The 12,274-nt window shown below is 52.9% G+C and overlaps 1 protein-coding gene across 1 annotated transcript; it reads right to left on the bottom strand.

Moving 5' to 3' along the window:
- Window positions 1-418: 418 nt before the first annotated feature.
- On the bottom strand, window positions 419-5,040 carry AIFM2 (apoptosis inducing factor, mitochondria associated 2). Its single transcript, XM_027661041.1, has 8 exons — window positions 4,791-5,040; window positions 3,831-3,946; window positions 3,016-3,135; window positions 2,550-2,642; window positions 2,175-2,283; window positions 1,848-2,000; window positions 1,329-1,529; window positions 419-870 (listed from the first exon to the last, which is right to left on the bottom strand). Exons 1-8 carry the CDS (start codon window positions 4,963-4,965, stop codon window positions 716-718), a joined length of 1,122 nt encoding a protein of 373 aa, XP_027516842.1. The 5' UTR covers window positions 4,966-5,040; the 3' UTR covers window positions 419-715.
- Window positions 5,041-12,274: the final 7,234 nt, after the last annotated feature.

Consider the following 12,274-nt stretch of genomic DNA (forward strand, 5'->3'; position numbering starts at 1 on the left):
AGTACTTGCTGTATCACAACAGCAGTTTTTCTGGCTGAAGTGTAATGCTATAAGTGACGTGATCAAAGCATCTGTGGTGATTTTGACACAAAGCTGCATTAATGCATTATATAGATATAATATATATAATATATATGTAATAATATAATAATATATATTATATATAATATATATAATATGTAATAATATAATAATACATTATTATAGGAATATATATATATATTCCTGTCGAATCCCAGGATTACATTAGCCCCTCCTAGGTTTTAGGCAGGCTTTTCCCTGGCAGCACTGAGAGCCATTCTCCCTGCATGCTGCAGAACAGATTCCAGATCTGTAAGAGGCAGGTACTTTTTAGAAGAGCAAGAATAGAGAAAGCCAGGGAAAAAAGAAAACCCACATAACAAATAAAACACGGAGATTCTGAAAACCACAGTGTTTATTGTTACAAATCAAGGTAAGCCAAGCTTCTTGCTCAGAGATATCTCAGCAGGGGAGTAAAAGAGACATTCCTTCCCTGTTTTTTATCATGGGAACTTCTGTGCAAATTGTTTGGGAAGTGCTTCCTTCCCCTTTAGAGCAAGGCAGGGCGCTCTGTTAATGTGGCACGGGTGGTCGAGGAGGTGCTGCAGGAGACAGCACCAGCCAGTCCAAGCAACAGGAATGCACCTCACCCTCCAGTGGCTGTTTTCCTTGCTGGCTTGTTCCTGGTGTCCTCCTAAGAGGGCATTGTCTGCCCCATCGTCTTCCAGCTCTTGGAGACGAACAGGTCCCGGCTCTTGGCAATGGTCACCAAGAGACGTCCCACGTAGTACCCGTTCACCTGGCCCACACCATCATTCCTGCCCATGGACAGCAGGAATGTTAGTGACCCTGGAAAGAAGATGTAGAGGCTTAAGTTAAGCAACTGCTGTCCAGATCCGCTGCATCCATGTGGAACAGCTCTCGACACAGCTACGGTTAGTGTTTACATCAGTGCTTTATGACTGAGACCCATCGCCCAGCTAGATTTTTGTATAGTTTGTTGTACAGTTGAAGAGGAGAAAGGCAAGCCATCTCCTTGTTCAAACAAGTATGATGAATAGCAGACTCCCAGCAGCAGATTTTTCAGGAAGATATTGGTGAAGAAAGGACACGTTGTGTCAGTAGACTGGCACAGGTAATAGGCAGTCCTTTGGCAAGGACTAAGATGAAGTCTGAGCTATCAACTGACATAGTCAGCCCCAGCTGTGGTCAGTGTCCTCTAATCAGTGTCCTATGCAAGTTGAACAGCTGCTCCCTGCAGCAAAGCAGCCCAACACCTAAGGCCAGGAGCTAGGAGATGACCTTACCTGGCTCGTAGGTTTTAAGAGGCTTCTGTGTGAGGCTGTTGATGATGTTTGTCACCACGATGTTGGCGTGGAGCCCGGCATGGTAGGCCATCTTGGGCTCTTTGAGATCTGCACAGTCCCCAATGGCATAGATGTTCTCATAGCCTTCCACCTGGAGGTGCTTGTTCACTTTCAAAGCACCATTACTTGCCATTTTGTCACCTGTTTTGCCAAACAGAAGGTTTTTATAAGGAGCTTTGTGTTGCTTCTTGTGGCCCAAGACTCCAAAATACTGCTGATGTTATTGACACAAAGTAAGGAGCTGGCTTTTCACCCTTTTTTCTACATGTCAGGGAAGAGATGCTTTTTGCCTTGCTGTGGTTAATCACTGCAGTCTCATGCAGTGCATCATCCTTTGATATTTCAGTAGAATATCCCCTACAGGTCGTATACAGTTCATTCCTCACCTCACACCCCTCAAGCACAAGATACTGAAGGGCTGTGCTGGTTCCCCCACCCAGTGGGGTTTTTTTCACTTACCAAATGCAGCAGCGTATGCTGAAGAGTTAATCTTTATCCCCGTGCACAGCACCACCATGTCAGCAACCACCTCGGTGCCCTTTTCTGTCCTCACCACCATGTCCTTCTGGAACTGGTTTGTCGTGAGGTTTTCCACATCCCTGACCCTTTCACCTGTTGCAACAGAGAGCCCTGGGTCACAAACCTTTGTTAAGCTGCTGTTTCCAGCTAGCCCAGAGGAACAGGAATTCAAGGGAGCCACACTTTGTCAGAAAGAGGACATCAGGAGATGCTTTGGCTAAAGGAAGAGCAGCCCATAGATCCTCTGAGGCATTGTTAAGTACGTACTTAGCAGGAGCCGCACTCCTTTCCTGAGGAGAATCTCCTTGACCTCCTGACGGACGCTGGCGAGCAGCTCCACATCAGCCAGGGCAGGTTTGGAGTGCATGAGGATGACCTGTTGGGGACAGAACAGCAAATGGGGACACAGGAGTGGGACAGGACTCGCTGCATGCCATGTGGGAGCAGCTGTAGCTGGCTTCCCTCTCCCTGCAAGGAGAGTGAGCCAAGGAGAGGCTTTTAGTGCCAGTTGCTGCTGGTGGCAGGCCATAGGGTGCTCTCAGTAACTCCTGATGTGCAATCATCTTGGATACCTCCAGCAGCACCACCACAGAACAGTCTCAGAGAACAGGATGAAGTTCATTGTAACAGAGATGCTCCTACCTCTTTGGCTGGGTACTCCGTTTTGATCTCAGCAGCCATCTCAGCTCCGGCAGAACCACCTCCCACTACCAGGATGCGCCCAGATTTCTCAACCTTGAAGAGGCAACTCGTGTTACAATAGAACCACAAAAGGTCTGATGCCTTCAGCCACTCTGCGAACGTTCTGAGGCACAGCACAGGCCCAACAGCAACAAACCACTTAGTTCGTTAAGAGGAAACAAAAAGGGAGAACCCTGTGCTGCCTTCCTGCCTACACTGTAACACTGTTGAGCATTTCAGGTCTCCCCTTGTGCAGAATGCTAGACAAGCCTTGATGAGCTCCTTGTCCTGGCCTGTCCCTACAGGCATTTTATTGTGGCCTCTTGTTCAAGGACGCAGATGGCTACAGATATCCATAGTGCTGCCTGGGACAGGTAGGCTGAACAAAGGCAGGCGGCACCTACTAGGAAATAAGTTGATTACTCACCTCTTTAACCATGTCTTCATAGGTCTGGATGGCACTTTCCATGTCAATAACTTTGTTGAACTTGCCAGGGAACGGCCCATCACTGCCTGTTGCAAGAATGAGATGGGAGTAGTGAAGCTCCTGGGAGGGCAGAAAGTGGAATGGGATGTTAGACCTCTTGAAAACGGAGCCTAGGACACAGTGGTTGCCTCCTAGGTTCTAGTCACTCATTGCCTCTTCTCCAGCCCTTCCTGGTAACTAGGAAAGTGCTTGTTATTGTCAGGAAGTGACTTTAGGAGGAGACCTGGTCCAGGTGACACCAAGTAACTGCCGTTCTCAGGGTCTGAGAGAAGCACCATTCAGGTGAGCTGGGAGCTTTAAAGAAATTACCATACGTTTACAGGGTAAAGTTATGTTTATTTTACACTTTATGTTTAACTTATGTGGTATTTATGCTGGACAGTCACAGCTGGCTCCAGAGCATAGCATCTCTCCTTCATCCTCTTCTGAACAGAGGTGGGATGCTCTGGCTGGAAAGAGTGACTGGAGCTGCTGCCCTTGTCTCTTCCTGCAGTTAAATAAGGGTCTGAGCTCCAGGGTTAATTGCTGAGCTCTAAATCCAGCTCTAAGAATAAAAGCTCGTCTGAGCAGGAGATGGGATGGGGTATTTACTGCACACCCATGTCCCACACAGCTCTAGGCCACTCAGCTTGGCTGGAAGGGATGGTGCCATGCAGGGAATGACGGGGGCTGTTGCCCTGCTCCTCAGGATGGTGAAAACACCACCTGCACTAGCAGGTGATCCCATAAGGCAGCCAGGTCATTGCAACACCCACCTCACCGTCACTGAGCAGGACTTGTTGCCTCCCAGGGTCTATGCCCACAACCTTGCCTTGTCGGAAGCTGTCCCCAAAGGTGATGGAGTAGGAGATGAAAGTCTTCTTGGCAAATCCTGTGGTAAGAGGAGACAGCAGAGAAGAGCTCTCCCTCTGTGGAGGCTAAACCCCCCCTCCCTTCTGCCCTCAGGCCATCCTTGCTCAGACAAAAGCACAGCATATACCTGGGACCTTGGGCTGTGCTGTGTGCTATCTCTGCCCAGTAATGAGCTTCAGGACCCTGGCCTCCTGGTGATAAGATCAGCTCCTCAGGTGATGCCCTTGCTTTGTCTCTGCTCCCCATATCTCCTGTACTGGTTTGCCAGTAAGTGCTTCTGTGGTCTCAGGAATTTTGGGCTGGGTGTCAGAGGCTTTTTTCATGTTATCTGCCTCTCAGACCAAGTTTTTGCCATCCTTTTGATGCTTGTTCACAGCCTCAAACATGAGATTTTCCCCCTAAACCCCAGTGGCTGGAGAAATGGGGTTAGCCCAGCCTCCCAAGTGAGATTCCAGACAAGCCTGAGTAGCTCTCCAACATGATTTTATCATCCAGGGCCTCGCTACTGAGCTGCTCGACATCTCAAGGGCCAGATACAGAGAGTGATTCATTCAGCCCTTCCAGCTGCTGCTGCTTTTAGCTTAGTCACCTAACTAAACTCTTGAAATAAACACAAAGGGATCGTCTGAATAGTTTTTGCCCAGTTTTCCCGGCGGATCTGCAATTAAGTTAACACAGACGGGCCGTGGGTCCTCCCGGAGCCAAGTACTTGTTTTCCAGACGGAAAACATCAAGCCTCTCAGCTCGGCAGGGGCGGAGGAGGCAGTGCGAGCACCCCGTTCCAGGCCGCTCGCGGGTAACTCCGCAGCCCCCGGTGGGACAGCGGAGCTGCCGCGGGGGTCCGGGGTGGGCTGAGCCCTTACCGCTCTCCACGGCGGCCCGGAGCGCGCCCACGTTGTGGTGGAAAGCATCCCTCACGTCCACCAGCACGAAGGGCACGGCCCAGGACTTGAGCAGGCTGGCGGCCGCCGTCCCCCCGAAGCCGCCCCCGACCACGACCACCCGCACGGAGTCGTCCAGGGACAGGCGGGACCCCATTGCGGGCAGGGCAGCGCCGGGGTCCGCAGGAGCGGAACGCAGGGGCTGTCCCGGGGGGAACACAGCCTTCCCGGGCGGAGCTGCGGGGCGGAGCCGGGCTCCCGGGCGCTGAGCCCGGCCTCCAGACCTTGGCTCAGCCGGGCGGGGGGTGGGTGCCCGGCCGGGCGAGTGCCGGAGCCCCGAGAGCAGAGCCCCCCCCCCCCCCCCCGGGGGAGGGGTCCCCCCCCCCCCCCCCCCCCCCCCCCCCCGTACATCCCCCACGCAACAAGGGGAGCAACGATCTTACAAACCAAGGTCTGTGTTCTTAAATTCGCAAGTCTGCAGGCCGGGTGAATAGCGCGGCAGAGGATGTCTCACTCCATCTGGAAAAATAACCCCTTGGAGAGGAGATTGACGATCACAGAATCAATGAGGTGGGGAAAGACCTCTGAGATCACTGAGTCCAGCCTATGACTGAACACCAGTATGTCAACTAAACCATGGCACTAAGTGCCAGGTCCAGCCTTTCCTTAAAGCACCTTCAGGGGCTCTGATTTCACCACCTCCTTGGGCAGCACCTTCCAGTGTCTAATCACTCTTTCTGTGAAGAAATTCTTCCTGACGTCCAACCTAAACACAGAAAACAGATGTATCTGCTCTGAGTGGAGCAGGAGAGAGGGCTGTGCAAGAGGGATGGAGGGGAGATCACAGAATCACAAAATAGTTTTGGATGGAAGGGACCTTAAAGACCATCTAGTTGTAACTCTCCATGGGCAGGGACCCAGGATGAGCTCAGCATCACCACGGTGGAGATAGTGGGATGTAAGGAGGAGCAGGGAAGGGCTCAGGAGGTAGCAAAGGCCCCTGCAGAAGGGGAGCAGGGAGTGGAGAAGGTTGACAGCAAAACGTCCAGATCGTAAAATGTCTGCAGCACGGAAGTTTCCCTGAAGACTTTCGGCTCCTGTGGCATTCCAGATAAATATAGCTGCTGGTCATGTGGATAAATATAGCTGCTGTGCACACTGAGGTGCTGTGAGCTGGCAGAGCCGCCCTCATGCTCCCTTGCTCCTCATCCTCCTTCAGTGAACCACAGCCCGCTGTGCCAAACCCCTTCCCAGCGAGGTCCCCAGCAAAACTTCCCACCTTACCTCGCGGGAGGGAGACGACGAAGGAATTCGCATCTCTTCCCGGGAAAGCAGGGCCTGAACTCAGGATTGCCGCCAGAGGGTGCAGCCGGCTCGGCCGTGGGGACACGGGACGCGGGGGTCCCAGTCCAGGGCACTCTCCCCTCGGCCGCAGGAGGGGCTCGGGGCTGGGGAAGGAGCGTGACAAAAGGGTGGAAAGTAGCGGGGGACATTCCTGAATCCCACACCGTTCAGCCTGGAAGAGAGCTGAAGGAAGGAAAGGGATAGAACAGCAGACAATAAAGGTGGAGGGGAGGAAGGTCCTTGGTGGGAAAGCCCACAGCTCTGTTGAAATACGCCCAGGGCAGGTTGGTGCTGTTTGTTACACAGGACTCGGCTGGAAATGCTGAAGTTTTCAATGGTAGAAAAATCATTTTGATTAATGCGTGCAATATAAACCCTCCAGAGCTGCTAAATATCGAGGCATCTGTCCTGGCCAGGAAATCCAGGAGCTGTGAATGTCCAGAGGCTGGGAAGTATCCCCAGGGTAACAGTGCTCCAGATCTGCTCCCTGTCCTCTCTCCTGGTACTGGTTACCAGGTACCGTGGTACCTCTGCGAGGAGGCTGCTGGAAGAGCCTGGCAATGGCCAGCTTTGGGAAAGCACCATTCAATGCAAAAATTGCTAAAAAACCAAACCTGCCTCCATTTTTAAAGGGATGAACTCTGGAATCAAAACCTGGTTTAAGCTCTTCCCTCAAATTACATGAGCTGGCTTGTTTGGCACCTGGTGTGTGTGAACCCATCCCATCCTGGCGGGGTTGTCCTTACCTCCATAACTCCCCTGGCTCTTTATCCTGTGGAGCAAAGCTGGATCAAAGGCCCATTCTGAGCAGATGAGGATGCTGAGGATGAATCACCACTTTCCATGTGTTGCTGCCCTCTCCCCTTTCCTCTGCACCCTTGCGCCCAGCTCTGGCTTTTCCAGAGGCAGTTTCGGGCTTTTCATGCCGGGCATTTGCACATATTTTACAGCACATACTGCTGAGAGCAGTGGATTACTCCAGGAGTATTCCCCTGATTTCCCCTATCACCTGGTGTGATCAGGCTGGACACCAGAAGATCAGGGCAACCTTTCAAAAAAAGGAGGGAAATATCTGGACCAGTTAGTTGGAGATGCACCAACAAAGGAAGAAAAGGCCAGTGCCAAAAAGGGTGCCCAAAGCAAGCAGGGAGGGTAAAAGGAGACATTATGAAAACCTCACATCCAGCCCCAGGCAAACAGGAAGAAATTCTGAGTGCCCAAGGCTGCTGCTTGGGTTTGGCAGAGGAGATGTTTTGATGATATTTCTCCGGCTGGCTGCAGGCAGATGGCTGAGGTGAAAGCTCCCCAGCCTCAGAGAGGTGTTTGCCTTCTGCAAACAAATCTGTGGGGCAGGGGCAGGCAGGAGGCCAGGAGCAGCAATCAGGTTCCCTGGGCTTTTCCTCACAGCTGCCCTGTGGACTGAACGCTCCCTGCGGGATGGCAGGGATCCAGTGGGAAGGAAGAGGTGTAGAGAAGGGGTTCTGCCACTCTGAGACAGGCAGCATGGGTACATATATGTATCCTCTTCTCATAGGGTTTAATGCAATATCAGCCAGAGCTAATAATCCCTCTGAGTATAACTAATCCAAGGATGGGTACAAAGCTGCTGTGTGGGGAGACCTTACAATCCCACAAGTGGCCCTGCTCTGCACTCACCTGAACCCCCCCTAAGCCAGGGCCTCCTTGTCCTGCCCACCACGAGCACCAGGGCATGTAACTTTGCAGCAGCCCAGACAGGCTGGAAGAAGGATAACATCCTTCCCTTCACCCTCCTCTGGAGAATTGTTATCCTACCTGGGCCAGGCTGAAGGCCCCATCCCAGCTGGTCAAGCCTGAGCTGCTGGAGACACTGTTACTGGCTCACAGCCACCTCTGCAAACCCCCAGATACTCTCCTGTATCAGCAGCCTCGCACAGCACATTCCCTCTGCCCGCAGACGTGTCCTGTACATTGTCCTGCGACAGCTGCAGCGGCACCAGCGTGGCTGCAGTGCTTGAGGCTGTGCTTCAGTGAAAGGGGGATCTTGAGTCTCCCAGGGATGAGGGATTGCTCTAGGCAAACTGCTTTGCCTCTCCTTGGCACCCGCCCCACAGCTCCCCCTTTTTCCTGGGTGATCTGCTTCCTCCCCCATGCCTCAGGGATCTCTGCTGCAGCCAAGGTGGAAAGGCTGCAGCCAGGCAAAGAATCGCCTGGAAAAACCAATTCAGGCAGTTCCTGGCTGCTTTTAAACATCAACACTGGCCATTTTATACTTTATAAATAAAAATCTACTTTTAGCAGAAATCAACAAGGTCCTGTTTTATTTATTCTCTCCCCAACAAACTTCATTTCTCATTTTCAGTTTTTCAGTGACACTGGCTTGGGAAGACAAGCTGCTTCTCATGGGCCATAACACCAAAATCACCTTATTTCGGTCAGACCGGACCAGTCACTTGTATTTATAGGCAGCGCCTCTGTACGTGCCAGCCCATAAATTGGTGGCAAATCCCATCCAGGAAAGGGATTCAGGAAAGGCCCAAAGGTGAAATGCAATGGTCTCTGCGGTTCAGGTGATCTTTGTATCCATAAGAGGAGCCATACGGAGCTGGTAGCAGGGTTCCAGTCCATCCCAGGGCCGTGCCACGGCTCTGTTCTCCCTGTTCCTGGGATGGCAGCAGGCTTTGTGCCAAGGTGCTCCCAGCTCTTCTTTCGCTGCATTGCAGTGGGATGAGTTTGTCAGGCTCAGTGTGCTGTGGTGATGGGCTTTGTCTTACCTGCCATCGGCACCTACAAACTGGGCCTCTCGAGAGGCTCATCCCAAGGCAGGTTTTGGGGAACCAGGGATGGCCAGGTTCATGTCAGCCCCCAGCATGAGATGAGCAGGGGCAGAGCCAGGGCTGTTCTTCCCCTTGGAGGAAACCTCAGCTCAAACAGCTCCAGCAACTGCCTTGGGGTTTCGTGCCATGCAAATCTTCCCTACCCCTCCAGAGCCAAGTGTGGGAATTTTACAGAAATGCCATTTTGTGGATATTCATCCCTTGTTGTGCTGTGATCCAGGCAGGTGCAACAAAGAGCTTTATCAGGTCAGCTGCCTGGCTGCAAGGATTGTGGGGATCTCTCTGGAAACACTCTCTGCTCCTGCAGCAGAGGAGCCCATGGACTGACAGTGTGGTGACACCTTTCTTTTATGGGATAACATGGTTTGCAGCATTAATCCTTGTGGGGTGGTAGAGAAGAATAAAGGAAGTCAGCAGTAAGGTTTTCCTAGAGAAAAGGGAGAGGGCTCGGGCAAGTTCCTTTGCTCTCAGGGCAGATTTTGAGAAAGAACAGCTTTCACCCATGAATTGTGGGGAATTTTCTCCTCCCTGCCCCCCAGATTTCATTACAGTGAGAGCACAGCATAGAATAAAACTGTGTCCTTAAAAAAATCAGCCTTGCAGACAGGCAGCCTTTGTCCGAAGGTGTAATTACAGGATAAATATGGGATGCAGACCAAGAAATGCAGTCTGGTCAGGCATGCAGTCTCTTAGAAAAACACAACAGAAAACAAGGCTGTCATTTAATACTGAAATATCCACATGTGCTGCAGCCCTCACAGGGTCCCTCACTGGCCCACGGGTCTCCCCACTGACCCGTTGTTTGGCCGTGAAGCCGAAGCCTGGACCAGCTCCCTGCGGTAACTGCACCGAGCCCTGTGATGGAGCGAAGGGCAAGGGTGGATCCAGCCTCCAGTAGAAGCTGGAAGAGGGCAGGGAGGATGGGTTTCCTTCCCTCCAGCCCCTGTGCACAAATCCCATCTGATAGCGCTGCGAGGAGACATGAGGGATTAGCTCATCTGATCCCATTAAATGGAGCAGGAGCAAGTGAGGAGAAGGGAATGGGGGGTCAGGACAACAACAGAGCAGCCACAACTTCTGATGTTCGGGACAAACCTCGTGCCAAGCTGGAAAAAGGCCTTTTTGTGGATTTCTGTGGGCCAACCTGGAGGCTTTGCTTCGTGGCCCAGCAGGGCCACCTGGGTATTAAACTGAGGGGCATCTAAGATGGCATTTCAGAGACTTGCCCACCTTGACAACTCTCTTCCTTGGCAATGGCAGCTTCTGCCTCAATCAAGAACTGCCTCTTCATGGCAAGCCCAGCCATGCCATCACAGCCACTCCTGAGTGCTCCAAGAAGGAGGCATAGAAACAGCAGGATGTACCTGCTGTCCAAAGTCAACTCTGGATTAGACCAGCGAGGGAAGCATTACCCTAGAAAGATCCCACTGAGAGGGGAACATTGAGAGCACATCCATCATTTATTAAAGCTCTCATTGTTGCTACATCATTTTGTGTCACCTACAATGACCCTCAGGAGAAGCAGTTTTGGCTGGTGGCTCTGTCCCACAGGGCACGTCTCCCCTTGCTGCTCTTGGGCTTCTTGCAGAAAGGGTCTCTCTGGTGACAATAAGCATCACCACAGTGTGGTCAATTCCCCACAAAGCACAGCTGTGGTAGAGGCAGTATAGCTGCAGGTTGTTGAAAGGGTGGGAAACAGGGTGCTTACTTTAAGGCAAGCCTGAGCCTTTCAGGTGTGTTTTATTTCTGCAGGCTTAAATCCCTGGAAAAGAGGATGGTTTGGGGTTTTTTGGCATTGGTGTGGATGGAGAAAGGGTAAGGCTGCATTTGTTGCAGCTCCTGTTGTGGGCGTCCTGCATGGTTCGTCTGGATGCAGGTATGTCCTTGCTCTAAGGCTTTGTCTCTTGCCGTGGCTTTCCCAAGGTGTGCTTTTCCTTCCAAATCCATGCCGTCCATTCCCTCTAGGGAAAGAGCAGGGCAAGCCCTGGCAGCAGCCAGAGCAGGGTGAGCGGGAGGTCCCTCTCCTAGGGGGATAAACGTCCCCCTAGTCGGCACAGGGGGAATTCAGCTGCTCTGGTCTCAGAAGGAGCCGCGTGTCCCCCGTGGCTTCCCGACGTGCCTGGCACCGGGCAGGAGTCTCGGCTCCGCGGGTTTAATGGGAGCAATTAGCCCCGCGGAAATCTGCATGGGTCGGGGGCGTGTTTTTTCTCTGTCCTGTGACGTTTTTGACGGGAAGCTGGAGGGTGTCCAGGAATAAATGTTCGTGCTTGGCTAGAAATGACAGGCTGGAGCCAGCCGGGGCTGAGGCAGCCCAGGTGAGAATGGTTGATTGTCACTGTCCCCTCTTGGCCTCAGCTCAGCCTAGCACCCGGTTCCCTCGACACGTGCTTTGTATTTCCCTTATTTGTTTGTCCTTGGCCCTGAACCTGGATTTCCCCAAGCCCCGAAGCGCCGCCTGCACGCTGGATGGGAGGGGAATGCTGGGCACCCTCTGCATCCCTTCCCCGGCTGTGGCAGCTCAGTAGCTATTCACCCCTTGTGCTGTTTTACAAACGATTAACTTAAATTTTATTTTCTCTGCAAAAGCCAACTTAACGGTACTTTTCCAGAGGCATTTGCCCGTGACCTGGGTCCGGCCGCGTTCCCCCCAACCCTGGCTGAGCTCTGTGAGCTTTTCCCAGCGCGCAGCTGCGGAATATCCATCCGACCTCAGTGACCCTGCTGCTTTCCCAGCAGGAAGCCTCCAAACAAAACCCGATTCACTCAGCAAACCCAGGGCTGCTTGTGATGCGGAGAGCTGCGTGTGAGGCAGGGAGGGGGCTGACGCTTTCCACCGCCTCTAAGCGATGAGGGTGCGCCAAAAAGTGCCAATTTTTGCACCCTGTTCCCATCCAGCCTGTGTCGAGCGCCCTGAATTCACACCTTGAGGCCAGATGATGCCCGGACCCGCTCGGAAAACCTCCGCAGCCGGGACGGGCGGGTGGCTGAGCAGGGCTCCGGCGCGGCTGCTCCCCGCCGGCCGGCCCCGCGCTCCTCAATGCCGCCTCTGTTCTCCCTCCGGCGTCAAAAACGCAGCTTTTGTGAGCTCAGCCCAGCCGCAGCCCGTCGCTGGAGCCCCAGCACGCTCCTCTCGGCCGGCAGAAGCACAGCCCAGCTGTGCCCAGCCGCCGCCTCATTTTATTTATTAATTTTTGCTTTTGGCCAACAGCTCCAGTTGGGGAGAGGGGACGTGTGGCTGCTGGGAGCCCTTGGACTTCAGCAAGTCTTAGGTGGAGGCAACCCCTCTCCTCCACTGAAACGCCTGGC

This window comes from Corapipo altera, unplaced genomic scaffold (genome assembly GCF_003945725.1).
Source record: "Corapipo altera isolate COAL_440 unplaced genomic scaffold, ASM394572v1 133, whole genome shotgun sequence".
Classification (NCBI taxonomy): Eukaryota; Metazoa; Chordata; class Aves; order Passeriformes; family Pipridae; genus Corapipo; species Corapipo altera.